The sequence below is a fragment of the Lissotriton helveticus genome, chromosome 5_1 (assembly GCF_964261635.1).
Source record: "Lissotriton helveticus chromosome 5_1, aLisHel1.1, whole genome shotgun sequence".
NCBI lineage: Eukaryota > Metazoa > Chordata > Amphibia > Caudata > Salamandridae > Lissotriton > Lissotriton helveticus.
In genome coordinates this window covers 910,201,481-910,218,864 of record NC_136065.1, presented here as the reverse complement: position 1 = coordinate 910,218,864, position 17,384 = coordinate 910,201,481, and the positions used below count along the sequence as shown (strand labels likewise).

At 47.7% G+C, this 17,384-nt stretch overlaps 1 protein-coding gene across 5 annotated transcripts in view; it reads left to right on the top strand.

Annotated features, from left to right (window-relative positions):
• Positions 1 to 17,384, top strand: part of DLG5 (discs large MAGUK scaffold protein 5) — a 957,981-nt gene that overhangs the window by 834,653 nt on the left and 105,944 nt on the right. For all 5 annotated transcript variants that reach the window (XM_078643375.1, XM_078643374.1, XM_078643372.1 and 2 more), the window contains one exon: positions 15,874 to 16,001. In XM_078643375.1, the coding sequence (XP_078499501.1) occupies positions 15,874 to 16,001 (128 nt within the window). The remainder of the gene's footprint in view (positions 1 to 15,873; positions 16,002 to 17,384) is intronic.

The following is a 17,384-nucleotide window of genomic DNA, read 5'->3' as shown; positions in this document are numbered from 1 at the left end:
AGATTCAGTCCTGGTACATGTCCTGTAAACAGTTAAGTAAACCCGTTTTGGTTACAGTAGTGATTTTTAACGAATATTATTGTATTTTAAAAGTTGACACTGCAAAACTTTTTTCAGGTAAAATTACCAATGTTATCCTATGGGAGGAAATTCAATGAGCAGGTATAGTATGTTCACGTTACTTTTGTAATCCAGTGCTGGGCTCCTAGGTTCAGCAATGGGACATCTATCTAAAACAGGCAAGTAATTACATTTTTATAGTTGGCACGAATTTTAAAGAATATTTGTAAGTTTCAAAAATCGACACTTAGAAACTTTTTTAGCAAAAAGCAGGCAAATATATCCTATGGAAGGAAATTCAAGTTACTGATAAGTACGGTTAAAATTACTTTTGAGGGTCAGCACTGGGCTAAAAGATGCAGCACTGAGGTCTCTCCTGATAACAAGTGAGTAAATTGGAATTCGTTGTTCGGCTGATTTAGATGAATATTTTAAAGTTCCAAAACTCCACACTTAGAAGAATTTTCAAGTGATACCAGTCAATGTTAGCCTATAGAAGAAAAGTGAGTTATCAGCTTTTAGGTAAGTACTCGACTGGCAGAGTTAAGGTTCTGGGCATAGATTCAGGGGTCTCACAGTGTCGGGTAGGTACGGTTGGTACAGCCGCAGCGGCACAAGGGCAGCTGGGTGCAGAGGTAGTTAGGCCCAAGGTTATCCAATGAGAGGCAGGGGGCCTGCGGTTGGTGGCTGCTGGCTAGCAGGCCACGCGGCTGTGGGAGCTGGGCTCCTGGTTAGTTGCTCAGGGCAAATGGGGAAGTACGCTAGGACAAAGGTTGCACTGCCAGGGGCACTCGGGCGGCTGGGTGCAGGGTGCTTTTGAGCCGCCAGGCGCTCAATGTTATTCAATGGAGATCTTGAAAAGGGACCAAAGGCTGCAGGTTTGGGGACGGAGATTCTTCAGGAGCGACCAACACTTCGAGGGGTAAGTTGGGATCTTGGAGGATAGGTAGGCACCCCTGAGTTGGGCACAGGAGGCCGGGTGCAGGGGTGTCTTTTGACGTCGGGAAATCTTACCCTCTGCTAGTCTCGGTTGGAGGGGTACCTGGTTCTGAGGCTGCAGGCATCGTCTGGGTCGTCGAGGAGAGTCCTTGGGCACTGGATTCCAGGTCAGAATCGCCGGGGGGACATCCTCAGGGTCTTTGTCCACTCAGGTACTGGCCGGGCTCGGCGGGTGCAGAGTGTGCTGGATTTGCGATTCCTGGCTGGCACCAGGGGTATCGCTGTTTGAGAAGAACCACTGCTCATGGGAGTCCCAGTCTCCAAGAGGGTCAAGGCAGGCAGGTCCTCCGGGGTTCTCGAGGTTGCTGTCCGCAGGAGACGCCGGGATTTAGCAGTAGCAGGTTCAAGGATCAACAGGCTCGTAGGGCTGGGCCCAATCAGTTGGTGTTGTCCTCTTGTTAGCAGCTGCACGGCAGGTCTTCTTCTTCTTGGTCTTCTTTCTTTTTTTCGAAATTGGGATCTGAGGAAGGAAGGTTCAGGGTGCCCCCAAATACTAACTTTAGGGGCGTTATAGGTAGGGAAAGGTCAGGGACCAATAGGTCCCTGTCCTGTGGTGAGTACACCCCCTATCCTTCTCCTCTCCTGTGGGAGGGTGAAGGGAGCCTATCTCTGATTGGGCAGGGCTCCCCATTTTCAAGATGGCGGAGCCTGGAGTTGTGCTACACCTCGCCTCTCCCACCTGAAGGGGGGAGTTGCCACAGACTGACACCCCCCCTTTTCTCACGTAGGGTTTCCCGCCAGTCTTCCTGCCAGAGTGGGGGTCAGAACCGGTGAGGGCCAGTTGCTGAGTGCAGCAAGTGGCCTGGAGAAGCTCACAAAGGCGGGGCTCTCCATCCAGAGGTCCAGCAACATGTCTGCTGTGTGGCAGCCTAGGCAGCCTCTCAGACAAGATGTGGATTGTAGGTAAGGTTTCAGGGGGCATCTCTAAGATGCCCTCTGTAGTGCATTTTACATTAAATCCCACACTGGCATCAGTGTGGGTTTAATGTGCTGAGAAGTTTGATATCAAACTTGTCAGTCTTCAGTCTAGCAATTATGGTGCTGTGGAGTTCGTAATGACAACCTCCTAGTACCATATACTCTTAATGGCATCACTGCACTTAGAGTGCCCAGGAATTGCCCTGGGTACTGTAGGGGCACAGGGCTCATGCACCTGTGCCCACACCACTGGCATAGAGCACCCAGCTAGAGTGGCGTCTTATGTATGCCAGGGCAGTGGGTTTGTGGGCATGGCACACAGAGATGTGTAATTATAATGCTACCAATACTGGCAGAAAACGCTGTGCACTGTGCATGAATAGTCCTGGCGGACTCTGGTGGTCAGCTTAATAATAATCAAATAAATCATATGCATACAATATTTTTTCAGAAGAATACTTATTATTCATTCAGATTCATTCCTGTATGTATTATACCATAGTCAATTGAATCACCAAAAATAGATCAAATATTGGTCCATTACTTCATGAATCCAATAAGATAATACTAAACGTAGGAGTACAATTTAAACATGAATTAATACATTCTTGACAGTAACCATCTTGGAAATGCCCGATGCATTTCGGGACAATAGTATCCCTTCTTCAGGGGCAATCTGTGAAAGCAAAACAATTTCTCAAAATTTGCACTTAAAATATAGATACTGTACATCAAAAAACTGTGCATTTCGACACACCATGCGCGGGTCATAACTTTGTGTAAATATGGATTCTGTGATGCTAGTGTAAAAGACAGACAACATAACACAGGTACTGGTGCACTGCAAAAACCACAGAGTGAAAAGAAAAAGTGAAACACATCAATCAATATCGTGAAATAACCTTGTGATAAGATAAAATAGTAAAGCAAATGAATGAATGCCCTGGTGTGTTAGTCCCATTGGTGCCTCAAATGAATGCTAAATATGCTAATTGGTTAACCAAACTAGAAATGTATAAAAACAACGAATAAGACTAATCTACCTGGCTGAAGTCGCGTCTCGCCAACTGTGGGAAAAACCAACAAAATGCTCACTATTGCGCCCTATAGCCATTATCCCCTCAAACATGCCATATCACTGAAATCTCCAGAAATAACGTCACAACCGCCTACCTGGATATGTATAATGATAGACCCTATCCGTATAATTGCTGCAACTGCTGTACTGTAGTCAAATAAACTGGAAATAGCTGCAAAATGGGATGTGTGCCATGTCGACTCTTTGTTTACTTCTGCACCAGGACACTCAGCCTGCAAAGGCAGTGTGTGTGTGTGTGTGTCAGGGTGCAGGGCCCCTAATGGTGGCACTATAAGTGCTGCAGCCCTTAGGGGTCGTCTCTGGTCACAATGCCCTGGGGACCTATGGTACCATTTACCAGGGGCTGACATGTGGCCAGAGATGCCAAATGGGTTTTAGCTTCAACACAGTTTTAGGGTAGGAACACAGGCCCTGGGCACCTGATTGGCAGGAGCCTAGGGCACACTCAGTCAAAGTACATCAGCAATTCAGCAAAAAGTGGGGGCACGCCATGCAAGAAAGATGGCTCTTTCTTACAGCGGGCCACTCGGTTGTGGGAGCCAAGCTCCTGGTGTTAGGCTCAGGGCAAAGGGGGATCCGGTTTAGCACACAAAGTGCACCCGTGGCGCTGCAGGGTGCTGTTGTGGCGTCATGTGCCCTGTTGTTTTCAGTGGGGATTTTCGGTTTTGGTTTTTTAGCTGCCAGCTCGGTCCAGGAAGACTTCCAGGAGGAACCAACAGCTGGGCAGGTAAGTTGGAGAGCTCGGGGACGGAGGTGCACCTCGGGTTCTCTTCTCCAGGGGTGTGTTTTGAGGTCGGATTTCACCTTACCGGGTCACTTGCGGTTGGGGGACTCTCTGTGCAGAGGCTGTAGGTGACGTCGGGGAGTCATGGAGGGGTCAACTCACGGTGGACTCGGTCTCTGGAGCGCTGGGGGACCTCGCTGGGACCAGTGGGCCACTCGAGAGCTCGGGCCATAGGCGATGGGTGCAGTGGTGGTTCCAGGTGTTGTTGTTTTTTCCTCGGCAGACTTGGAGTCTTTCTTTGGTGTTTCTGCTGAACAGAGCTGCTGTTCACAGGAGATCCGGTCTTTGTTGAAGACATTCGGTCCTCCCAGGGGTTCTGGAGGTCGCTGACTGCAGTACAAGGTGATTTTTGGTGCAAGATCTTTAGAAACTGCAGACGGGCCGATAGGGCTGGGGCCAAGTCAGTTGTTCTCTGCAGTCTCCTCTGCTGGACATTTCTTTCGTCCTTTTTCTTCTTATGTTGCGGGAATCTGCTTACTTGGTTCAGGGCTGCCCCCTAAATACTGTATTTAGGGGGCGTTTGGGGTCAGTAGCCAATGGGCTACTGACCTTAGGATGACTACACCCTTGGTGTGCTCACCCCACGTGGCTAAGAGAGCACAATCCCTAATCTTGTTTGGGGAGTGCCTGCCGTCTGCAAGATGGCGGGCTTGAAGAGTGGGCTTCACCTCGCCTTCCCACCTGAGGGGTGGAGACAGGAAGGGGGCCTGCTCCTGATAGCAGTAGAGGCTGGGGGTCACATTACAAAGGCTGCCAGGCCTTTGCAGCTCCCCTACCACAGATGGCTCTTCGTGGCCTGGGGGAGGTGTGAACACCTCGCCCAGGAAAGGCTTTGTTTCTGGGCTCAGGGAGCGAAGGCTCCCACCCTAGGGGTCCACAACATGGCTCGTGGTGGCAGGCTGGTGTGTACCAGCCCAGGAACCCACCAGAGGCTGGTAGTCTTTCAGTGGGCATCTCTAAGATGCCCTCTCTATGCATTTTCATTAAATCTCACACTGGCATCAGTGTGGGTTTAATGTGCTGAGAAGTTTGGTACCAAACTTCTCAGTTTTCAGTGTATGCATTATGGTGCTGTGGAGTTTGTAATGGCAAACTCCCAGCACAATATATTCTTAATGGCAGCAGTGCACTTACAGTGTCTAAGAATGGACTTAGACACTGTAGGGGTACAGGGCTCATGCACCTGTACCCTCACCACTGGTATAGTGCACCCAGCTAGAGGGGTGTCTGATCTATGCCAGGGCAGTGGGTTGTAGGCATGGCACACATGGATTTGTGCCATGTCGACTCTTCACTTTGTTCTACACCAAAACACGCAGCCTGCAAAGGTAGTATGTGAGTGTAAAAGTACAGGACCTCTAAAGGGTGGCACAATAAGTGTTGCAGCTCTTAAAAGCCTTCCCTGGTCACAGTGCCCTGGGTACCTGGGGTACCATTTACCAGGGGCTGACCTGTGGCCAGAGAGTACCAATTGGGGTTGGCACAGTTTTAGGGAAAGAAAACGAGCCCAGGAAGCCTGAATGGCTGGGACCCAGAGCACAGCAAGTCAAGGTTCATCAGTAGTTCTGGCAAGAAGTGTGGGGGGGGTTTACTGCAACAGAAACCCAGCTTCTCACATCCCTCTCCCAACGCTCCGTACCTGCCTACCTGGTGATACTGTAGACCGTATTGAAATTGGAATGTCGTGACCGGCAGTGTAATATAGCCATAGATTAACCATTTTGTGGAAGGTGACAGCCACTGTAAAAGGTAACTTATCCAATTTTTCAATTTGCGGCATTGTATATTTTGCATCTCTTCGTGCCATTGTTCCCTATCTTTCTGTTAGATTGTATGCAGAAAACTGAGTCGTACTGTTGATATACCACCAGGGCACCCGACCAGAATGCAATGAGTACAGCGTTCAGCTTAATAATAGAATGGATCGCAATTGCGAATGTCCATGTTGTAATATAGACAAATCCTGTTCCATTATATCTATTGCAGAAGACACATTGTTGCCCAGTGAATAAATCCTGGATGATAGTGTGGTTCTTCCATTGTCGAAGAAAAACCAAAGGTGGTGATGGACGGAGCGTTGACAATACAAACACTCACCCCCATTCAACTGATCTCGGTTTAATCCATCACCGTTCTTTAGCTCACTCCGCCACCCCAGTTCAGACATGGCCGTATGCAAATCAGTCTGACCCTGTGCCTCATGGGAACAGTCCAGCCCGAACTGCCAAGCCATGTCTTCCCTGGACCGGAATCAAGCTTCCCAGGACCGGTTTCTGGCATTACAGCCGTCTTCAGCCGGGCTTGCTTGACTCCAGTGGCAAAGTGAGCAAGGGACTCACGTCTGAGCATACCCTGCCAACTTAGGGCGAACAAAGAAAAACCAAAGGTGGTGATGGACGGAGCGTTGACAATACAAACACTCACCCCCATTCAACTGATCTGGGTTTAATCCATCACCGTTCTTTAGCTCACTCCGCCACCCCAGTTCAGACATGGCCGTATGCAAATCAGTCTGACCCTCTGCCTCATGGGAACAGTCCAGTCCGAACTGCCAAGCCATGTCTTCCCTGGACCCGAAGGTAGCTTGTTTCCGGTCCAGGGAAGGCATGGCTTAGCAGTTCGGGCTGGACTGTTCCCATGAGGCACAGGGTCAGACTGATTTGCATATAGCCATATCTGAACTGGGGTGGCAGAGTGGGCTAAAGAATGGTGATGGATTAAACCCAGATCAGTTGACTGGGGGTGAGTGCTTGCATTGTCAACGCTCCGTCCATCATTTCCTTTGGTTTTTCTTTGTTCGCCATAAGTTGGCAGGGTATGCTCAGACGTGAGTCCCTTGCTCACTTTGCCACTAGATTCAAGCAAGCCGGGCTGAAGAAGGCTGAAATGCCAGAAACCGGTCCTCGGTAGCTTGTTTCCGGTCCAGGGAACGCATGGCTTGGCAGTTCGGGCTGGACTGTTCCCATGAGGCACAGGGTCAGACTGATTTGCATATGGCCATGTCTGAACTGGGGTGGCAGAGTGGGCTAAAGAATGGTGATGGATTAAACCCAGATCAGTTGACTGGGGGTGAGTGCTTGTATTGTCAACGCTCCGTCAATCATTTCCTTTGGTTTTTCTTCGATTGTCGACCACTGCCAAAGCCTTTTCTATGTTTGCCTTGTCAATCTCCCGCAATCTTTTAGCAACCTCCTGCTGAGAGATTTTCCATACTTCATTATAATTCGCATATAAGAAGCGCTTCTGACGTGGCTTTTGGGGACCTAACAAAAAGTTCCTGACATCCATGTCATCTGAGAGTAAGGACAAGTATTGTTTCACCTGGGACAATGTTGAGGTTTTTAGAAACTCTAGGTATAACTTCCCAACACTGTAAGATGTTACCACCCGAGTGTTCTGATGGTACATAGCGTTGGTCAGGCCTGTGGATACTAAACCCTCCAGTGGTACTCCTGAATCTTGACTGACACCTATTTGTGTTGATAGCCAAACCAACCATCCCTTCCAGTTGGGGTCAGATGAATTGTATGAAACACCATGTTCAATGTCATCTAATGTATCCTCACTGTCTTGAGTGTATTTTTGCCATCCCTCAAAGTGTGTAAGTGAGGGAATCTGAGGTATGTTCAAGTCCTTGATCTTGGCTAACCCAAGACAGTAGGTCTGTTGCACTGTGTTGGACAGGAAGATTGTCTGATGTGGCATGAGTCATGCTCTAAACAAAGCCTCAGTTCCCTGAACTTGCCAAACTTTAGTCCCCCTGAAGGATTTTCTGTCTATATCGTCCTTCCAAAAGTCGAAACCCTGTAAAGACAGCTGAGTAATAAAAGAAGCAGAGTATATCCGTTAGTGAGCATATTTTTCTGTGCCGTCATGGCTGCAACCTTGTAATAATAAGAGGTTGGGTCTGATGTGTTGAACCCAGAAAAATAAGCAAACTTTTGTGCAAATGTAACTGAACTACCTTTTGGCGGTGTTGTTAAATGTTCCAATTGATGGTTAGAGAAAACTTTACGTGGGATACTTGCTTTGTGTAAAAAATTATATCTGATAGAGACTACTAGCCGCAGATTCCTTAACGTAGAATTATCCCCAGGCGTGAGACTGGATCCGGAAAACTTTTTCTTTGCCCCAGCATCTCTGCGCGCCGGGGGGCTGTACCGCGTGACCCCGCCCTGACGTTCGCGGACGTGACGTCAGCGAGGTCATATAAGCCCCACCCCGGGCGCCGACATCAGTTTTTTCTTTTTCTGTGTGCAACGCGGCTCCGGTTTGTCCCCTCCGCCCGGAGGTTTGGCCCTTGCTGGTGTCGTCCTCGCCGGAGACGGGCCGCCGCGTCGTGGCTTTTTCCCGACGGCATCCGAGGGCGGCTCCTCACCGAGGTTTTCACCAGAGGAGCCACAGGTCCCCCACTCCTCGGCACCTCTTTCTCCTTTTCGGACCTGGCCTTTCCCCACTCCGATTGGCTTAGGGGATGGCTGCCTTAGCTTGCAGCCGTCGCCAGCGAAGGAGCTGCTTTCCCCACCGCGGGGCTCTAGGGAGGGAGCTGCGGCTTCCTTTTGAGGGGTCGCTTCATTCCTCTCTGATTGGGACTATGGGGCGCCCAGCCACGGGGGATCCGGTGCCCCAACACCTACTGTACCAGCACCTTCCGGCACCGCGTCACCCGGTGTGTCATTCACTCCACCTCTCTGCCAGTGGCCTCCTTTTGAGAAACCGCCTTTCCCTCCCTGCCGTCTCTGCGGTCTCCACCATCACGGGAGGCCTGCTGGCTGGACTCTTGGGGACGCAATATGTTTGCTTCAACCAGTGCAGCTCTGCCGGCCCTTAACACCGTATGTGTGCTGGCTAGGGCCACCTCTTGCTCGTGGGACTCGGCGGAGTCCCTTGGTTCTGCAGCTTCCCAGGAGGGTGCTGGTGTGGACTTGCATCACCATGCGTTAGATGGCCGCGAGCTGGCGACGTTTATTCTTTGCTCCGCTCTGGACATCTCGGAGGTGCTTGGTCGTGCCATGGCTTCTTCGGTTGCCCTTCGCCACCATGCTTGGCTTCGGGACAGTGTGTTCCCGGAAAATGTTCGTGAACAGCTAGTGGATCTTCCCTTCGATGGCACTCTTTTGTTCCACGCCCCGGCAGACTCAGCAATTCAGAGGTTCTTGGCGGGTCTTCGGCCCCCTCCTCCTCCTTCTTCTTCCCCTCAGTGAACTGTGAGTTGATCTGGTTGTTGGGAGCTGTTCTTTTGTTGGGGCAGGTCGCCCCAGTTGTGTGATCTGTAGGTTTTCATGTGCCTGCCAGTCCTCTTTGTTGGGACTGTGGCTCTGTTGGCTGCTGGTCGGCCCTTCTTGACTGTGTGTTTTTGCTTTGGGTTATTTACCACAGGTGGGCACTGAGATTAGGCCTTATGCTTTTTTTTCTATTTGGCTGCTTGACAAGCCTTCTGCAGGCGTCTGCCCGCAGATCTTTCTGTTGTCCTCTGCTGCGGAAGTTTCTTCCTAAGAGGGTTCCCATGTCTTGGAACTAACATACCCTATGTGGGGTAGTGGTAGCTGTTATATAGCTTGTTATGTGCTTGGGAGTTGTGGTTGTGTTCCGGCCTCTGCTCTCCTTGGTGCTTAAGTACGTTGCTGGTGCAATTTCCTTCTGGTTGGTTTGGAGTGCCTTTATAGCACCCCGGGGGGGGGGGGCTTCTCCGGGGTCAATACGCTGTTCGACCAGTCAGTCCTGCGGTCTGCTGCCTGGCGTCAGGCTCTGGTTCCACGTTCTTTTGTGTTGTGTGTGCAGACCCCTCTCTGAGGTGTGTTCGGGCCCTTCTTCGCCCTCCCACGCTCTGTCTTTGGGGCTGAGATAGGTTTCTGTTACTCCCTCTTTCAGGCACCCTGTCCGGTCTTCCTGGGTGCCCCTGGGCTATTCTTTCTGCTATCGCCTGCTTTATTGCTGTCGGTGCTGTTCTGTCTGATCTATTGACTTCTGGCTGTGGTAGGCTCAGCTGCCCTCTCCGGTGGGGGTAGGGCTTGCCTTCTTTCTGCCTCGTCTCCTTTGTGTCTCTAGGTTGATATTCTTCCTCTTTCTTGCCTTGATCTTGGAGGTTTGTTTTTGCCTGATGTGGGCATGGGGTGCTTTGGCCTCCTCTTGCCATGTCCCTGTTTCATCTGCAGAGTGTGAACGGGCTTCCTCTTCCTTTCTTCTTTCCTCATCCCCCTTGGGATCGGTGGTGTTCTGCTTGTAGGGGTTCTACTTGCCCCGGGGGACGGGGCTCCTCGCCCTGTCCGTCGGACTCGTCCCCTGTGGGACCCTCTGTTATGTCCAGGCTGGTGGGGTCCTCTCGCAGACCCTCCTTTCCCGTGGGTATAGCTAGGGTATCTATTCCACATTAAGGAATCAGTGGCTAGTAGTCTCTATCAGATGTACAAGTTACTTACCTTCGGTAACGATGTATCTGGTAGAGACGATTCAAGCCGCAGATTCCTTCACAACACGCCCTTCCTCCCCGTTCTATGAGGACCTTTAGCTTACTCTTCCGTACTCGCCTGCCTCTGGGTGCTTTGTCTTCTGTGATTGTCCTCTTTCACTCTTCCCTAGCGGGATGCTTGTTTGGTGGGTTTGTGTCCATTCCTCCTGTCTGGTGCTTGACTGGTAGGTTCAGGGGTGCTTCTGCATCTCTACACTCTGGTGTTTCCAGTGTGGGACCTTCTCATATTTTCCCCTCCTTTTTCCTTGTTTGGAGTTTCTGGCTCATGTGCTGTCCTCTGAGTTGGGGCTCTTGGCTAGGCCTCAGTCTTGGCTCCTTTCAGGGGATGCAACTCTCCTTGGTGGTGTTGTCTTGGGGTAAATTGTTGTTACTCTTCTGTCCTTCACTTACTGGACTGTGGTTGCTGGCTTCTTTCGTCTGCTGCACAGTTTTTCATATGATTTTTTCTGTCTCCAGGGAGAATGTTGTATTTGTTGCAGAGTTTCTTTGCAGTGGCTGTGCTCTGCTCTTCCCTTCTATGACTTTCAGTGCCACAGTACCTGGCATTTTTCCGAATGGGCTGTTCCCCTCCATTCGCTTCTTTCCTTTCTGTTTATCTGCTGTTTCGCACACTGTTACCTTATTCTCACAGTTTTTGTTTGTGATGACTCCGCCTTGTGGCGTGGAAAAGTTCTCCGAAGAAAACTGATGTTGGCGTGCCGGGGTGGGGCTTATGTGACGCAGTACTGCCACAACGTCCTTGTGTGCCCCCCCCCCCCCAACGCGCAGAGATGCTGGAGCAAAGAAAAAGTTTTCCGGATCCAGTCTCACGTCTGGGGATAATTCTACTTTAAGGAATCTGCGTCTAGAATCGTCTCTACCAGATACATCATTACCGAAGGTAAGCAACTTGTACAATAGTGCTGATAACAAAACATGGTTTGAAAATTAGATGTCATCATGTAATTCATTGCTGGAAAATGCAGCAGATTGCTCTAAATCAGGCAGCATAGTATTTACAGTTTCAGAGAAAGTAATGGAGGTGATGATATCACTTAAAGACATTTTAAATAAGTGTGGTATTTTTAAAAGTTCAGCGAACCATTTACATCATATGAAACTCTGTGCCAAACTAATCCTTGAGGACCTGGAACTGCTATAATGTTCACTAAGGTCCGCTCTCTTTGTTCACGGTGTGATGATGCATGTGGTTTCAGGATCAAGTTCACGTTGTACTGCGGGGCATTCTGTGAGGTAATGTCTATTCAGGAGCAGGAAAAAGACAGTCACTATGCCCATCTAGAGGACTAGGAACAGTAGACCAATTGCAGTCCAGAGCTAAACCCAGGGGAAAAACAAGGTAAGTCTTTTTCAGCCAAAGGTAGAACTCACAAATTTGTTGTTTGTGGGAAACAGGATGAGGCGGTAACTCTGGTTCACTGGGATCCAATGAGAAGGTGTCAAAATCAATGAAGTAGCCAGACACAGTTCGGTCTATCTTTGGTAGCTCAGCAAGAACTGTAGAACTGGCAGATCTCTCAGTATGAGACATATTCGCATAGATGTCGATGTTAGGTCCAATTGAGATCTGTGTGTCATATTTAGGTTGAAGTCGTTCAATTTCAACAGGTACAAGTTCCATTCAGTTGTTGATAACTCCTTCGCTTTGTGGAGTAGGATCTTCAAACATTATTAGTCTTTTTGTCTGAACTTCCTTATGGTAGCGAGAGGAGTTCTGGTGCTTCCTGTGGAGCCCACATGGCCTACTATTAAGTATTGGCCACATAGTGTGGTTTGAGCAGATCAATGGAGACAAATATTTTTTCTTCCGTGCCGGCAAAAGGCGGAACGAGTACTGTTCTTGTTCCTTCGACAGCCAGGACAGGTTCAGGCGCTCTATAAGATGGCCCAAATTCTTTTTCGTCCGCAATCTTTTCTCTGACCAGGTCCCCAATCTTTGGTACCCAGGCGGTACAGCTTTCACTTCTCCGGTGGTGCATTTTACTTGGTTGTTGCTTAGTAATGCACAGAATTCATTGAGTTCCTGTAAAACAGCCAAACGATCATTTATGTCAAATGGTTTTTCATCCGCCAGTGTGCTGCCACAGTCGAAGTCAGGTACCCACATTCTAATCCCGAATAGTACTTCATATAGAGTATTTCCCCCAGGGAACTTCTTGTCATGTTATTAAGTGTCTTCTGGCCCTCATATAGGTGATTGATCCAACTGCTATCTGAGCCTAATACCCTTGCTGTTAAGGATTGCTTTAGTCCCGGTTTTTCCTCTCCACAATTGAATTTCCCTCAGGATGATACAGAGAGGAGTACCGCAATGCAATACCCAAACTTCCCATGGCCTCTTTGTACGCCAGTGAGCTGAACGCCGGGCCACGGGCAGAATGTAATGTGCCAATTGCGTATGTCCCTAGGAAGACTCGCAAATCCTTTATAACAGTTCGAGCGTCAGCTGAACACTGAGGCCAAACCCACAGCAATCTAGAGCATGAATCCCCTGCCACCAGGATGTACCCGTAAGCCCTGTCAGATTGTAAGGGTCCATAGTGGTCCAAATAGACACGTGCGAGAGGTCTGTCTGATATCATTAATGGTTTTTACGGTGGACGTGCTATGGTGGAACCTTTCATCTGCTGACAGATGTTGCACTTAAGGACATAACCCTTGGTCTGTTTATGGTTTAACTCTTTTTTTTTTTTTATTGAAAGCAACAGCAAAAGGAAAAGCAATAAGTACAACAATCACCTTCGGATCGTACACAGGTGCAGTGACAGAAAGGCAAATGAAGTTTAATGCAGGTATGGTGCGGTCTCCAAAGTATAGTCTGAGAAACCCCCAGCCACTGAAATGTCGAGCTAGGTGATAATAAAAAAAGAACTCCCCCCCCCAAATCCCGCCCACCGTCCCCCCTTCCCTCCCCGTCCAGTGCTCTCAACCTTCCCCGTGGTCCCAGTCTCTCTCAGCTGCTGTGTCCCCCCCCCTCCATCTCTGCTCTTAGGGATCTGTCTCCTGCGGCTCTGTGCGTCTCAGCAGCCGGAGGTATCTGGGACAGGTGAGTTCCCTGAATTCCGTGATCAAGAGTGATCTAAATGGTTGCCAAAGCTCCTCGTATTGATCCCCCTCCCCCGCCATGGTGAGTGATAATTTTTCCATGCCTAGCACGTGCCACAACTTGTGCAGCCAGCCGGTGATGGAAGGGATTGTGGCGGAGCGCCAGTGTGCGAGGATGTTTTGCACTGCTGAACCTAGTGCAATGGCCATTTGACGGCCTCTGCGAGATCGTAAGGGATACGTGAGGGGGTTAGGGAGCCCTAATAGCACATATGCTGGGAAGCGCGGAAGCTCCTTTTGGAAGTGTTTGTCTACATCATCTAGCACCTGTGTCCAATACTCTAGAAGATGGCTGCATTCCCATAACAGGTGGACCAGATTGCCAACCTGGCCGCAACCTCGCCAGCAGAGTTTCTCTTTGCTACGGTCCATCTTGTGCCCTTGGTCTGTTTAGTGGGACCTGGCCACCAGTAACACTGCTTCAGTAATTAAATAGTTGGAGCGATAATTGCAGCGATACCTGCATGTGCTGAACCCAGACCCTCGTGTGCAGATAGAATTAAACATAATCTGTGATCCATGTTTGGTATTACTATATCCCCCACTCCTGGAATTTGAGCATATAGAATATTTTGCGCATCTAACTTGGAATACTTGAGTGGAAACCCTTTTGGCAAGGCTGAGCTGTTGTGCGTAGTATTCCCAGCTATTACTATCTGTCCATCTATTCTCGTACTAGAACGAGTGATGGCAGCAATGGCAGCAGTTTGCACTGTCGCCTTGGCAGCTTCATAAGCCAGTGAATTCCCTTCAACATGCACACCAACACTCGGATTACTCAGTGTGTGTAATTACATGAGCCTGTGGCAAGCCTTTTTTCACCTCTGCTACTTGTTCCCAAAGCAACTTTGTTGTGCAACCTTTGGAATCTCTAAACCCATTATGTCCCCAATAGTGAAGATATTCATTATAGACTGGACACAGTAAAACTAATCGCACACAAGGAGTATGGGTAAATTCCTGATCCGTATTTTTTAGTGCCTGTATCAGGGCTCTTAGTTTTGCCAGCTGAGCCGTGCAATCTCCTAGAGACTGGGTCTGTGTATTGCTGGGACAGAACTTGCCATCCCGTGTACATCCTTTCACAATCGCACATGCCGTGTTGTATTGTTGTTTACTTTCTATGACAGGCTGGGCAGAGCCGTCAGTGTAAATTATGTATTCATACTGATCTAGAGGCATTATTTAATGTGGGAGAGGATATTCTTGTTTGTACTGCAAGAATGCGTGTGTTTTTAATGTAGAGTCAAATTTATAGTCTACATCTGTTGCATTGAGAGAATTAGCCCCCTGTATCCATCGTGGATGCAGTGCTTTTGCATTTGTAACACTTGCTTTGGTAACAGCCTTTAAGGTTGGTACTGAAGTTACGGCAATTATGGGTTTCCCCTGTGCTAGTGCTCTTTCTCTCACTACAGAATTGTTTTCACTGGATGCAAAGCGCATCTCAGCGTTGGTATACAAATTGATTTCTATGCAGTGGGTACTGTTACCCCTTCATTGAATGTTAGGTAAGTGTGAAAAAAGTGGGAAATTTGAGATTTACACGCCTCAAATCTCACTGACTGAGCTACTCCCGGACGAAAATGCAGTGGAGACCGATGGCCATGATAGCCAAACTGAACAACCTTCCATGAATACTGTGCTAACCCATATAACACTACTCATACAGCCCTATTACACTTCCCATATGGTTCTATACCACTTCTCATATTGTTTTATAGGTACCCGAAAGCAACCATACATCACCTGCAGGTGCCTCTTAAGGGTTGGCGTTGTCTGTTTTTTTAGCTAGTTGATCAAAAACTGCTCAGCCTGAGGAACCTTTTAAAAAGAATGAATTCCTGGCTCTCTTACTTTCTCACTTGAAACATTCCTGTTAACAACAGTGTGTTGAAAGTTGCAGAGTTTGTTTTGAAAATAACTTTGCTTTTCTGATGTAGTGATGACGGAAAAGTCTGTTCATAATACATGAAGGGTCTCATTCAAAGAGTTACTGCTTGAAGACAGTTTACTATAACTTCTACTTTATCTTTGTCAGGGGGCAGGGTGTGTATTTGTGTTGGTTTAAAATGCTGTCCATATAGAAAAGTTCTCATTGTTGATGTGACACCTGTTGGTTTATTGTGATAAAGAACATATCAAGTCTATGAGGTATAAACACAGAATATTTAAGAGTGCAGACATTGTTAATATTCTGTTTGGAACCTTACTGTTCAAGTTTGCAAGCAGCATGCAACCGTTCTCCAATATTGTACCTTCCTTGCATGCCTAAATTTGTACGCCTGGTGGCTTACTAAAACATACTGGCAAGTAAGAGTTGGCAGTGCATATTTTACTACAAGAAATGCTATTTGTCACTGATATTAACTTTAGTTTTATGAATTTGAGTTGTATGAGCTGTAACAGACTCCTTACTTTCTTTTTTGTGTGATTTAGAGGTGATGAAAGCTTCCCAACAAGCCATTGAACGTGGGGTGAAAGATTGTCTTTTTATTGACTACAAACGGAGGAGTGGCCATTTTGATGTGACAACAGTAGCTTCTATAAAGGAGATAACAGATAAGGTATTTTTACAATTTGTTTTTAATATGTCAGAAAAAAGTATCATGGAAAGTTTTTTAATTTTTTTTATTAAGAAGTTGCTTCTGTAACTCTGAACGTGACCCCACTAATCAATCAATTAAATTCTTTTTTTCGGATTGACAAACCATAAAAGAAGCAACCATACAGATCGTGAATGTATCATTGTAGACTAAAAGAGCGCTTCAGAAGACAAATATACAAATGAGGAATAAAAGCGCTCAGGTTGGCCTATTAAAAGTGATATTGATGACATATAAATAAAACAATTTGTTACAGTTCGTAATTTAGGTCTCTCTAACATGATTATGGGGCTAAAGTGCAAGTGCATCATCAAACATTTGTGCAAATAAGTTTTCCAGGTTAATAGCACGCACATTGAGCAGTAAAAATGATTGCCCCTAATCTAAGAACAAGGCCCTAGCGATAGTCCTAATAAACAGAATAAAATACGTAAAATACAAGCATAAAAGCAATGATTTTAGAATTTAAAATAGCAGCTGTGGATTAAGCCACTCTTGATTGGTCGGTACAGTATCTATTTTATCTATCCGCACCTGTTGACACTGTTAACTGTGACCTCCTTCTAATCGCCCAGAAACGGCCTAAAAGGTTTGCAGTGGCACAGGCAAAAAGAGGTCTTGCATCTGATTTTAATATCCATAGGGCGTCTTTAGAGCTTCGGGTCCCTAGTTATCTGCACACAGGAGCTAACCATTTGCTTCTTGGCTTTGCATATGCTTTACAGGCAAAGTGTACATGCCTGATTGATTTATGTATACATGGACAGGAAGGACAGCCCTTCGGTTGGATTTTGTTATTCTGCCAGGAGTTGGTAAAAGTATTAATTGGTAAGCTGCCGTGTCTGAACTGTGTAATCAATTTCCTATCGGCTGGCACCTTGATAATATCAAAATAGCTTTCTAGGTGGCAATTAGATTTCAGATCAGTGAAAGCATCTGTTAGGCTGCCAAGTTGGCTTTTCCGAAGGTTAGTCTCATCGACTCAAGCCCAATAGAGAAGTTTTACTTGGCTTCTTGAAGATGACGGTGGGTGGATGATAGCCTGAATTGGCAAACCAATACTAGACCAAAGGGCGTTTACTTGTTTAATCCAGCCAATTTTGTTTGCGGTGTCCAGATTAGAGACCTCACAAAGAGCAGCTGCATAATGTGCCAAATCAGGTGGAGGCCAATCTATGCCAAAACAACAATGGGCGGAGCCTCGCAAGATCGTTGATGGATTCAATACCCAGATCAAGCTTGAGAGGGAGAAGGGGTGTACTTAGGGGAAGGGATATCCGGTTACTAAGGAACTTGTTTTCCACAGCTGTGAGCTCATTTGAGGGTGCTGTGCCCCACAGCTCC